At 36.6% G+C, this 12095-nt stretch overlaps 2 protein-coding genes across 2 annotated transcripts in view; one reads left to right on the top strand and one right to left on the bottom strand.

Annotated features, from left to right (window-relative positions):
- Positions 1 to 1199: 1199 nt before the first annotated feature.
- LMBR1 (limb development membrane protein 1) overlaps positions 1200 to 12095 on the bottom strand; it is an 87867-nt gene continuing 76971 nt past the window's right edge. Inside the window, exon 16 of the mRNA XM_064638157.1 lies at positions 1200 to 3222. Coding sequence (XP_064494227.1) covers positions 3200 to 3222 — 23 coding nt within the window. The 3' untranslated portion in view covers positions 1200 to 3199. The remainder of the gene's footprint in view (positions 3223 to 12095) is intronic.
- RNF32 (ring finger protein 32) lies at positions 3365 to 10728 on the top strand. Its single transcript, XM_064637568.1, is given in 7 exon segments — positions 3365 to 3378; positions 3908 to 4188; positions 4534 to 4556; positions 9692 to 9787; positions 10227 to 10264; positions 10266 to 10386; positions 10570 to 10728. Coding segments are annotated over 7 exon segments (732 nt in total).

Here is a 12095-nt window from a genome sequence, read left to right as displayed (position 1 = left end):
AAAAACACCATTCAAACACTGATCAATTTGAAGTAGCCTACACAAAAGTACTGCATTCCTTTCAAGTGTTTTAACATTTTTATTACACTCCTCTAAACATGACTAAGTGTAAAAACATATTACAGACAGTAAGTTTCATAATATAAAGATGCAATATCAGTGAAGCTCATTTCAGTTGCTGTGCTAAAAAGTTCACTTTAAACCTTTGAACTAGAATTACTGTTTCTGTATCAGATTTATTCCACAGACACAATTTAATAGCTCTTCCTGAAAAGTTGCTCTCCTGCCATTGATGACAGCAGGCCACCTGCCTCTGTTAATTAGCAATACCATGTCCTGTTGCAGCTCTATAACAAGAAAACAGATTGGCTCTTCGGCTGGAGCATTTTGTTCTGCAAGACCAGAAGCTGTTGAATCTGTGTCTTGCTCCTTCAAAAAGGCTTTAAAACTTACTACACCCATGGTACCTCCGCTGAACGCTGCTATTCTGTCACTAAAATTCTCATTGTTTCTAAGTCTTCTTAAAAAAGGATTCTGTAAAAGTCAATCATTCTAGACAGTTCCATCATTTCAGCACTTTTTAAACACATGATTAAGATTTCAAAACTATACACATGGATAAAACCAGGTATCATTAGTCACTTATTAGTCACCTTCAAAACAGGCAGTGTGTTCATTATGTTAATGTCCCTGGAGTGCTTAAAGCAACCTTTTGCATTTTGAGTGGAGGCTCTTGGTAAAAGGTGGCACTTAATAAGAAAGAGCAATTACTATGGCATGTTACTCTCCAGAAGACTGTAGTATGAATTTTAATTTCTTCCTGACCATGTTTCTTCTAAGGCTAATAGAGACATTTTAGTTTAGAAGCAGTAGGAAGTACAGTAAAAGTGAAAAGCAAAATAAGAGACTACACTAATCTTCTCTGAGTTTCAATTAAGGCCCAGCACCTCTGGATTAAAGGCTTATTTTAACAAAAAGCCTTAATTAAGCATACATGTGTATAGGATCACCGTAATGAGGTATGACAGAAACAGAAGAGATGGCAAATATTATTTTAAAGAAGCTTATTAACAACTTTAGGAAATTCTGTCAGGGATTCCTAAAAAAAAAAAAAGAAATAATGCAATACTGAAAAGACACAAGAATGTTGAACCAAGTTCAGGCATAAAACAGTGAAACCAAAATAGATGCAAGAGAGATATTTTTCAGTATCTTTGTATTTAATTGATACATATTAATGATTTTTCTACACATCAGTGGCTTTAATTTTACAAATATTACAGCATTTACATTTCCATTTAAATTTTAGACAGGAGAAAATAATTTTCTACTTTATTTCCTAATTTAAATTTATTGATAAAAATCTTTAGGAGTTTATATTGTAAAATAGCCCTTCATCATCTTACTGAATTGAATTTGGTGTTAGTCTTAACTTGCAAGTTCACTTTAAAAACCGTTATTTTATCTTTTCATTCCTGCCTTTGGAAACAATCAGTGATTTAATGTCATTTTAAAGATAGCCACTTCAGTTGCTTTTTACATCATCCCCTACAGTAAAGAGAGGTATTCTCATTTGCAGATTTGACTTTAAAGTAATTACTTATAATTACAGAGAAGTGCATCCAATGGATTAATCACTCCATTTATATGCTGCTCGAAGGATTACTCTCAGGACAGCTTCACTGCTTTTGCTTGGAAAATGTCAGTTCCACAAGAAAACAAATCTCTCAAGTCTGTGGCAGCTGAGAAGGACTCTGTCAACTATTTAAACCCAAAAAAATAAATAGCACACCTGGACTTAAGACAGCATCTACGCCTGTTCTCATCAGAAATAAAGGGCCATCAAGTGAGAATAACCAGGAAAATAGCCAGAGAAAGCCTACACTCCTGCTGGGGGGCTAGAGGTACCTTCACATGGTTCTGGATCTGCAAGAAACATGTCAGTGCTTATCAAAGACAAGGGAATTGTTTCTGGCTCAGGAAGCCAAGCTCTAAAGCCTGGGAAGTCCCTGAAGGAGCTGATGCTGTACCAAACAAAGTCTTACTGTCCCCCTCAGCCGTCTGCTTTCCAGAGGTGGACGAAGACTGGACATTAGGGGACAAAGCTCTTTGTGGGATCTGCATGGACACCATTCATCTCATACAATTCACCACCATGTTCTCTTTGTATAGATGATTTTTTTTTATAATGATGACTCTGTTATGGAGTTGCCAAAAATACAGGTCACCCAAAATGGCAGTGAGGAAGCTGATGAAGGATTTGGAACACAGGTCTTATGAGGAGTGGCTGAGGGAGTTGGGGATGTTTAGCCTGGAGAAGGGGAGGCTCACGGGGGAACCTTATCACTCTCTGTGAGTACCTAAAAGGAGGTTGTAGTGAAGTGAGTGTCACTCTCTTCTCCCAAGTAACAAGCTGTAGGATAAGAGGAAACAGCTCCAAGTAGCATCAGGGGAGGTTTAGATTGGATATTGGGAGAAATTTCTTCACTGAAAGGGTTGTCAAGCATTGGAACAGGCTGCCCAGGGAAGTGATGGAATCACCATCCCTAGAAGTGTTAAAAAAATGTGTAGATGTGGCATATAGGGACACAGGTTTGTGATGGACTTGGCAGTAACGGTTGGACTCAATGTTAGAAACCTTTTCAAACTTAAATATTCTATAAATCTATGACAACTACAGGGCCTGTCTCCCATCTTACTGCTGTGTCCCTGACCATGGCAGGAGGTTTGGAATTAGATGATCTTTAAGGCCTCTTCCAACCCAAAGCATCCTCTGATTCTGTGAAACAGAACAGCATTGTAAGCAGTGGCTCTCCTTTGCTACAGACACTGTTAAAGGGTCTCTCTTCACCCTCTGCCAGACTCCACTACTGAGCCACATTCTCCAGCTGTACCAGTGAGGATGTTGAGATCACAGCAGAGCAGCTCCAGCCCCGAAGGGGCTGCTAACATCATCCTTGCTCTGAGTGTCACAGGTTTCCTTGTCTACAATAAACTAATCTTGCAGAGCAGTTCAATGGGATTTATTGCTATGGCAATATTTTTTCCTCAGTTCAGCTTGAAATTTGTGGTTCCTCCCATTCATTCTGAAGCCATTCTGTGTCCATCTGGGTAGTTGACTGGGGGTGAAACGAGGTTGACAGGGCAGGGACACGGTGGTTTATGGATCCAAAGTTCACTTCTGTGCCTGGAGCAGATGTTAAGTTCTCTCCCATGGCAGCCCTAGGAGAAAAAAAGTGAAATTTTAGTGAATTTCTCATCTGCTATTGATGAGGCTGTTTCTGCTGAGAAACATTACTCAAATTCTTGTACATGTCTGTTTGTAAAGCCACACTATTCCTGTAAAATCAGCTAAAGGCTATCAATGGAACATCATGATTTTACACTGTATGATTTCACATCTCTTAAAATAAAGCATAAGTGTGGGGAGAAATGGAGGAAGAGGTAGATAAGCCCATTCACTGTATAAAAATAATTCATTCTTATTTATATTCAGTATTCTGGAAGGCAAAGTTAGCCTTTGGGATTGTTTTTAATTATATGAAGTTAAAGTGTGTTTGGGCATGCCAAACTTGTATAGTTCTTAATGGGTTTATTGCATATAATAATTATAGGCTCAGTAATTAAAACTTAAAAATTACTGCTATTTTATCTAATATAAATGATAAATCAAAGATTTCATTTGACTTTTTATAAGTTAAAACTAGGATGTGTCAGAAACATCAATCTTAAATTTCACATTATGGTAATTGTATGTTAGGCTTCAAGTACTGGAGTTGTATGTGTATAAAAGCCTTTGACAAGTCAAAAATATTGGCTAAGAGTGAAGTTTCTTTTATTTTAGTGTAATATGTACAGGTTTAAATAATTTACAACAATAACTATTCAAGATTGGTTGGGAGTTCTTGTTTTTTTTAGGGCTGCTCCTCCAAAAGAAAGATGATACAGTTTCTGCAGTTTGTCTGCAGGATCATATAATACACATTCATAAGCTCCAGGGTTTTTCATTAGCAGAACATTTTAAGTCAAGGTTAAGGGATACCAAGAACATTTACAAACCTGTGAACAAAGAAATGGACAGAAGAATAGTAGATACTGGACTAAGAAAAAAGAGCACTCACCACAAAACCAAGGAAGATGCAGAAAAGGAGTATGTTCTTGATCCCAGTACTCCACAGCTAAAGTTAAGTAAACCATTCTGATTTGTAATTTTGTTTTTTATTTAAAATAAACTAAAATGAGGACACTAAAGTTTCTGTTCAGTAGGATAACCTAATGCTAAACAGCATAATATCTGTTTTAAAATTTGACAGAATTCAGCAGTTTAGTCCATTAGGTAAACAATGGAATTGCCATCAGTTGCTTGAATGTTTCTTTTCATATCTGAAGTGTATTTTAAAATATTATTCTTGTGACAGTGAAAGTAAAAAGGAAGATAGTGCATCTTCATGAAGACAAATTCTTCATTAAGAAGCAAGAAGTATTTTTAATGTATATTGACTGTTATAACTTTCTTTACCTTTTATTCTCAAGGAAACAGCAGTGATTTTGATACTGTATTTATTTGGGGTAATATTTTAGCATTAAGATTTTTTTTAAGCCTATTTGAAACTGTTTTATTCCTTATTCTGCAAAAAAACATTTACTTGTGCTGCATGAAATGTATTCTTCATTAATATGTACCCACCTTTGCTCCAAGTTAAAAAGGTTTGTTTTTACAATGGTCCTGGGGCTAAACCAGGGAAGAATTAACACCTGTAGTTAAATACCTTTTTCAGTTTAGAAGCAAACATTCAACAAGATAAAAGTCACAGATGTGAGGGCTTGGAATGATGCCTGGTGAGAAAATTCACTTTTAAATAGTATTATAATAGTACAGTTGTGGAGCAGCAACAGATGATATTGCTTAGAAAAACAAAGCCAGGGAGCATCTTAATGGACCAGGAGAGCAAATGTGCTTCCCGTCTCTCAGTTTCAGTCTTGCATTTCCCTTTTCTAAAGGCTTCAACAGTATTTTTGCCATGAATGTCTTCTTGTCTCCATCCTTTCACTTGCCCTGATTAGGCACTACTTACAGGGTCACTTGGCTCCACAATTTTCAATTTTAAACATAATGAACTTTCATCGTCCTTAATAGTTGTTTTATTTATTCTTTTTCATAGAAACAGCCTTGGGCCTCTCTGAAGATCACGAACCATGTAAATCAGTGACTCTCCCTGCAAGCGCAGGCATCTGCCTTTTGGAATCAGCTGAAGGTTAAGAGGGAAACTTCAAATAACAAAGAAGTGAGTGTAACAAGTGACAGGACAATGGTAGTAAAACAAGCTGATTATTACTATGTTTACATGGTTATAGTTCTAAAGATGGGCGGGGTTTTTCTTTGGTTCATTTTGAAGAGAGGATAACGGAGGGGAAAACAGCAAAGAGGTACTGGGGTTAACACAAGTATCGATAATGAGTGATTATGGAAGCTAAAGTTTGTGGTGAAAAAATGCAGCCCAAGTGTTAATATGTTCTCTGATCATAAGATGAAGTACTTTCTCTTTAAATCCCAGCACTTACTGAAATGTTCCATATAAATGTTTGTGGGAGTGATTCAAAAGAATGTGCCAAAATATTTTTTTAAATGGAAAATGTTTCTGGGTTTTGTTTTTTAACATTTTCACCTGTAGTCTCACATTATTTTAAAATGCTTTTGCCAAGCTTTCTTAATAAGAATTGTGTGGTTTAAAACTTGCAAATGTGAAACAAGTTTGAAAATGTAATTCAATATAACTTTGTCTTCTTGAGTTTGTGGGTGATCAAACAAAATCACACAGGCCTCTATAATTCCTTTTTTTTCCAATAGGCACTTGAGTCTGGAAATCAAATAATAATGGTTTCAAAGTTAATGCATGCAATCATTTTGATAATCTTCATATTAGGATAAATAACTTTGATGTAAATTGGTGTGTCAATAGATGGGTTAGGTTTGTAAACTTGATGCATAAGGATGAAAATTCTTCAATGTCTTTAGCTGTGGTAAATGTAAGTTTTCATTACTTAATTTTTTTTAAATGGTGCTTTGAGAATATCTTCACAGAGCCTTTTGCTTTGACCACACATCCCTTCTTGTGTGTCCTGCTGCCAGTTTTCCTTCACCAACTATGTAATATAAAATCTTTCCTTCCAAACACCTGTATAACCTGTCCCTCACAAATATCCCAGCTGGTTTGTATCAATTTGAAGTTAGGTTTTACCACCAATACCTTCCAGTTTCAATAATCCATATGTGAAAATTTTAAATAAGCATTTTTTTTTTATACCCCAGGGATATACACAAAGCCATCTCGTTTTCTTCCTTAAAACAAAAACAGTCTCTGAACACTGTAGTTGGAAGGAAATCAAGGGCAGGCACTTTTGTGTTGTGATACTGTCTTTCATGCTATGACTGCTTTGCTTCTTGTTCACTCCCTCCGTACCCAGATTTTCTCATCATCGCTTGTACGTATTGGACTATCAAAATGGGACCTTGTTTCTTGATACCTTTACAAGGGTGACAAAAGTAACAATGTGGGGTCTATGTGAGCAAAACCACATTCAGTGAAATCACTCTTCGCGTTGTTCCAAAAGCATAAACTGACCCAGCTTGAAATCTCAAAGCCATCCTGTTGTTCTAAGATATGGATTCAAACAGATTTACGTTTGAAGGATGTCATGACCTCACAAGGAAGTAGGGTAGGCACATAGTTCAACCAAAGGGAAGAAAGTATTCCTTATAATTTCTTTAGCACCTCACAAAAGTTCTCTCAAAAGATCAAAGGCAGTTTGTGCAAATTTTAGATGATTAATGATATACATCTGTAGATGGATGTCTCAAAAATTAACAAATCCTGCCCTAGAATAATGAGCTACTTGAGTGAGGGGATCACCAAAACCCCATTCTTTGGTTTGCTAGAATTCCTTTTTCCTTCATAACTAGGACAATGGGTTTGGATACACAAGCTGCCTGATGGGGTTTTGAAAGCTCATACAGAACAAATATGTCTCGAACAGTAATGTCAGATTTATGCAAAGACTCTGGTATGAATGAAAGAGTTTACCCTTTCCTTCCCATTTAGAACTAGAACTCTCATCTAGGTGCCATCAGTTTTCATTGTAATTATTGTATATCCCTCTTCCTTTCTTGTTTTGTCAAATACCACTGAGGCTTCATCATGGACTCATGTTATTGGCTTATTAAACATGCCTTCGACGTTCCTCCATGGATTTTGGTAAATCCACACAAGCTGCTTCTTCTGGTCTTCAAAAATGGAAAAGATCTATTCTTTGCTGTACATACCAGCATATTTTTTTACTACTAGGATACTGACTCTGGACTTTATCTGCCATTTGTGGGGGCAGGCAGGAATACTGTAAGTATTTTCATTGATCCCTTCTTTAAGAAGGCAGAGATTTCACATGAACATACAGCAAGGCACCTCACGGTTATCATTTAAGATCAACAAGCTCAGCAATCACACTGACACTATCCCTGGCGTCTTGTGACAATATCTTTGTTTCTTTATGCTCTTTATTTCTGTTGAATATGTTACAGTTTCATCACAATTCAGTATTTTTCAGCAGCAACAGTTTTTTATTATACCACTTTATTAATTTTTTTTTTTAAGAACACATGAATGCAATGCTGGAGAAAACTTCACAAATTAATTTTAACAGATTTTATTTATACTTATGATTTGAAATTTTGTTATTGTGCATTGTTACATTGTTTAGTTAATCTCAGTTTAATTGCTCTGAAAAGGTAACAAAATAAATCCAAATTACTCACAGATAAAAGTTTACATTAGAAAAATCCTGTATAAATCCTGTATGTAAAAGAAGTTCTGATACTTACTGAATAGATAATTCATTAATGGTTTGAGTTGGAAGGGACCCTAAAGATCATAGAGTTCCAAGCCCCCTCTCATGGGCAGGGACACCTTCTACTAGATCAGGCTGCTCCAAGACCCATCCAACCCGGCCTTGAGCACTACTCAGGGATGGGGCATCCACAGCTTCTCTGGACAACCTGTGCCAGGGCCTCACAGTGAAGAATTTCTTCCCAATATCTAGTTCAAACCTGCCCTCTATCAGTTTGAAGCCATTACCTCTTTGTCTATCACTCCATGCCCTCGTAAAAAGTCCCTTTCCAGCTCTTTTGTAGCCCTTTTAGACACTTACTATGAAGAAGTATGTTGCCTGTCAGTGGTTTGTCTGATGTTATTTTGGACATGACATGGCAGAGGAAGGTTGGTAGTACTTGTTCACTTCTTAAGTTATGATAGTAGAGAAGGTAATCAGCCTTTTTATCTGTTCTTTCAAAGCAGGTATAGACTATTTTCTGCTTCATTTAAACTGCTGTTAGATACAATCCTGGCCTTCATTCATCAGAATGAAATCACTTGCTATTTATACAACCTAAGATATATTTTGTTTTCTCACAAGTTTCATTAATTGCAGTTTAGTGCAATAGTTATTTCTATTTGGAACATGGAAATAGATGTAGATTTAATACCAGTCAGTCACTTCCTTAGGTTACCTGATGAAATTCCTGCATTTTACCTTGATGGCTTTGTTCAATGTATGTGTGTAGCATAAGCATAAATACATCATGCTTTATTACATTCTCTCATCTATCATCTTGAAAATATTAAGCAAAAGGGACAAGTGACTGATTGAAGAGAGTGCTGCTTCAGAGAGGTGATGATGGCAATTAGAAGAATTATCCCAACTGCTTGCAAGTTTCTTTCTGCAGTGCATATTTAGGGTAGTTTTTTCTGTCTGTTCTCCCTTTTAATTTTTCAAGAAGATTTTTTACAGCCAAGTCTGTGATGTGAATCAAAGCCTTTCAATAACCTTAGATGCAGAGGTTTTGCTTCCTTTTACATCAACTGAAAGCATATGACTGTCCAAAGACAGGTAGGACAGATCTGGCAAAAGACCATTCTGCCAATTTTTGGCTACCCTGAAAGTCTAAAGTTTGACAAGAGAGAGCAAAAGACAACACTCATTAAAAAGGTTACTTCAGATTTGGCACAAAAAAGGGAAATGCCTCTGGAATTCTTTTTGTCCTCGGTGTTTCGTTAGCTTTCCTCCCTCAAGGGAAAAAGCCACTGTATCTGAAAGCTTTGCCTTCAGCTGGCTGCTGGCCATTAATCCTCTTGTGTTTGCCAGCTCAGTAGTGCTCACTACTTGTTCACTCTTTTCCCAGCTTTTCCTTCCTCTAAGAGCCAACTGCCTTTTTTGTCCAACTCTATGTCTTTTGTCGGGATGTAGATCATCAGCATTTGGTGGGAATTTAGGTCAGATAAAGGTGAAGTTTTCCTGTAGCCTGTGAACATAGTTTCTCTTTTGGTTTTGTTTTGGGGTTTTTTGGTATGCATGAAATGCTGCAATTGATGTGTATCACTTCTCTAAATTTAACATCTCTGTTGGGAAAAGGGACGAAAATTAATCAGCTTTCATTTTAAGTGTTTCTTTTATTATCTTTCCTCCAGTCAGTAGTATCTGTCATTTCTTGCTTTCTGCCACTCCATCCATTGTTAACACAAAATTCACAGATTCACAAACTAATTTTATTTTCACTGGAAAGATTGCAGTAGTAACAGACAGAAACTGATGACCTTTCAGGCAGCCAGATTTTTTCTTGTCAGCATTTTTTACTTTTCAGCTTTTAGAATGCTTTAAAGTCAGGTTTGGTTCTTGGGGTTATTTTTCTCCTTTGAAAAAACAGGTGCTGCATTCATGTTCCCGTGTACTCCATAAAGTGAGTACATTTTCATATAACTATTCAAGCACATAATAGATGAGTATTTTAATTAAACCACTTAAGTGAATATCTTAATGAATTAAATGTAATCATCTTGAAAAGTAATTTTGATTCTAGATTTTTATGATAAGAAATATAATTTAAGGCTATTTTATGATGAAGCACTTTATTCTTTTTTATTACCTTTTTAAAAACTGTATGTGTAGTTCCTAACTGAGCTATACACGGGATATACTAAGCTGCAGTACTTTAATTCATGAAATTTCATGCGAACATATGGAGATTTACAAAATTCTCTTAACACTTTAATTTTAAAAATATGCATCTTGTAGAGTGTTCATAGATTGATGAATAAACTGTTTTTACATTCTGTAATCTATCCTGTTTAATCTGTGCCAATGAGATTAAATATAAGTAATTGTAATTATTTTTTCAGGCATGCCTGAAAACCTTTGGAAAATTTACAGGCAAAAAGTTGTCCTATGTGTAGAAAAGAGCAGTATCAGACCAGAATGATACATGATGAGGCATGTTTGGTTAAAATAAAGTGTGCTATTAGGTAAGCCTTACTTCTGCTACCCGTGTGTCACTGGACAGTATCAGTTTCTAAATAATATTCCAAAAGTGTTAAACATTTGATAATAGACAGAATGAATGCACTACAAAAGTTAAAGTTTGAAAAAATTCATAAAATTATTGTTTCATATAAATAGGTATATTAGCTCGAGTCTCCTCCTCTTGAGCAAAATTTCATCTTAGGGAATTCAAGCTTTCTGGAGGGATATATTGTTAGAAAACCGTAGAAAGACTTGAGAGAAACAGTGCCTCCTAAGGATAGTAAATTAAGAAAGCAATTATTTGAGAAAAAGTTATGCTGCATTCGCTTCTTTGGTCTGCTTCTTTTGTGTGATTCACCTTCCTTAAATCAGAACTCCTAAATATCAACTCTCTTCTTTTTCATTTATTTCTTCTTATTCATATGAAACAGGCAGCACGGGAGTCACTCAGTTTTTTTGTTAGTCTGTTCATTCCACTTAGAGGGAAAATGATTTAAATATTTAATTTTAAGGCCTGCCAGTTGCCTGGTAATATTAGGCCCAACAATATTGGGCTTTTTGTGAGGCTCTATGTTTTCCCTTCTCTTTTTGATAAATCTCAGTGATCTATTTTCCTACAGAATTGTATGAAGGGGTACAGTAAGAGGAGAAACAAATAAATCCATAAACAATCATTACTTCCTTTCACTGTCACCGTTCTCTCACTGAACACTGAACCAGGTAGCTCCACTCCATTGCTTTGCCCCTCTCTAACTTCTGCTCAGAGAGCAAAAAGAGAGCTTTGGAGGTACAGCCCCCCTCTTGCTATATTCCGTGTTTCTCTATGACAGTGAGATTGTACCCTAGAAGTGTCCTGGCAGAGTGGGGGAACAAAACTGGTGCTGCTGCTCTGCTCGTGTGCTGACAGTGGCAGGAGGGAGAGGAAACACTGCTCTCAGCTTTAAGGCTGAGAGAGACTGCTGGTTGCTGGGCTGCCTCTGGAATCAATGCAAAGTCCTTCCCTGTAGCAGAGCAAATGAATATGGGGGTGACTGAAAAAAGGTGATGTTACTTTCAAAAGTGTTCAAGCACTTAAATTTTGAATAAATGAATCCATTGGTGGGTTGTGACTGTCCTCAAGAAGCGTGATGAGAACAGACAAGAGCAACACTTCGATTTTTCTGCATGAAGGACCAGGGAAGCAGTCATATGGTTCTTTCCCAACAAGGCTGTCAATTTTCCATGCTGAGCTATGAACAGGGCGTCACTAATGGGAAGTTGAAGAAGGTTCCTAAAGTATCGTCTGTTAAAATTTCTGCCACAGAACTTCAGATGGCTACAGCAGCAACCTACCAAGCTACCTATGGTGGGCTGGCTTTTAGGGTCCCTGTTTTTTGTACCTAATTTAGGGAGAAAAAGCTTGATAGACTGCTCACACTTCATCACTCAATTATAAAAGCTGTGGGCAGGTCTTCATTCAATATAGTTTCCATATACAGTCCACAGTAGTAGGAAATCATTTTCATATGTAACACTTCAGGATTTTGCAGGGAACAAAACAGGCACCACTTTTTCACCTTCTATTAAGAATACATTTATAGTCTTCTCATAACAATTAGCCAGGTCTAAATGAATTCAGTACTTATTGTGATTAAAGGATATGTACTTATTTCTCTTAGTGGCTTTCAAGTGGCAACAGGAGATGAGTTTTCCTGCCATTCACTCTTATACTTCTAAGTGTTGGTTAATGAAAACACTAAAGAAAGTTT

This window comes from Pseudopipra pipra, chromosome 1 (genome assembly GCF_036250125.1).
Source record: "Pseudopipra pipra isolate bDixPip1 chromosome 1, bDixPip1.hap1, whole genome shotgun sequence".
NCBI classification, from domain to species: domain Eukaryota; kingdom Metazoa; phylum Chordata; class Aves; order Passeriformes; family Pipridae; genus Pseudopipra; species Pseudopipra pipra.
The sequence above is the reverse complement of the archived record's forward strand: the minus strand, read 5'-3'. Positions and strand labels throughout refer to the sequence as shown.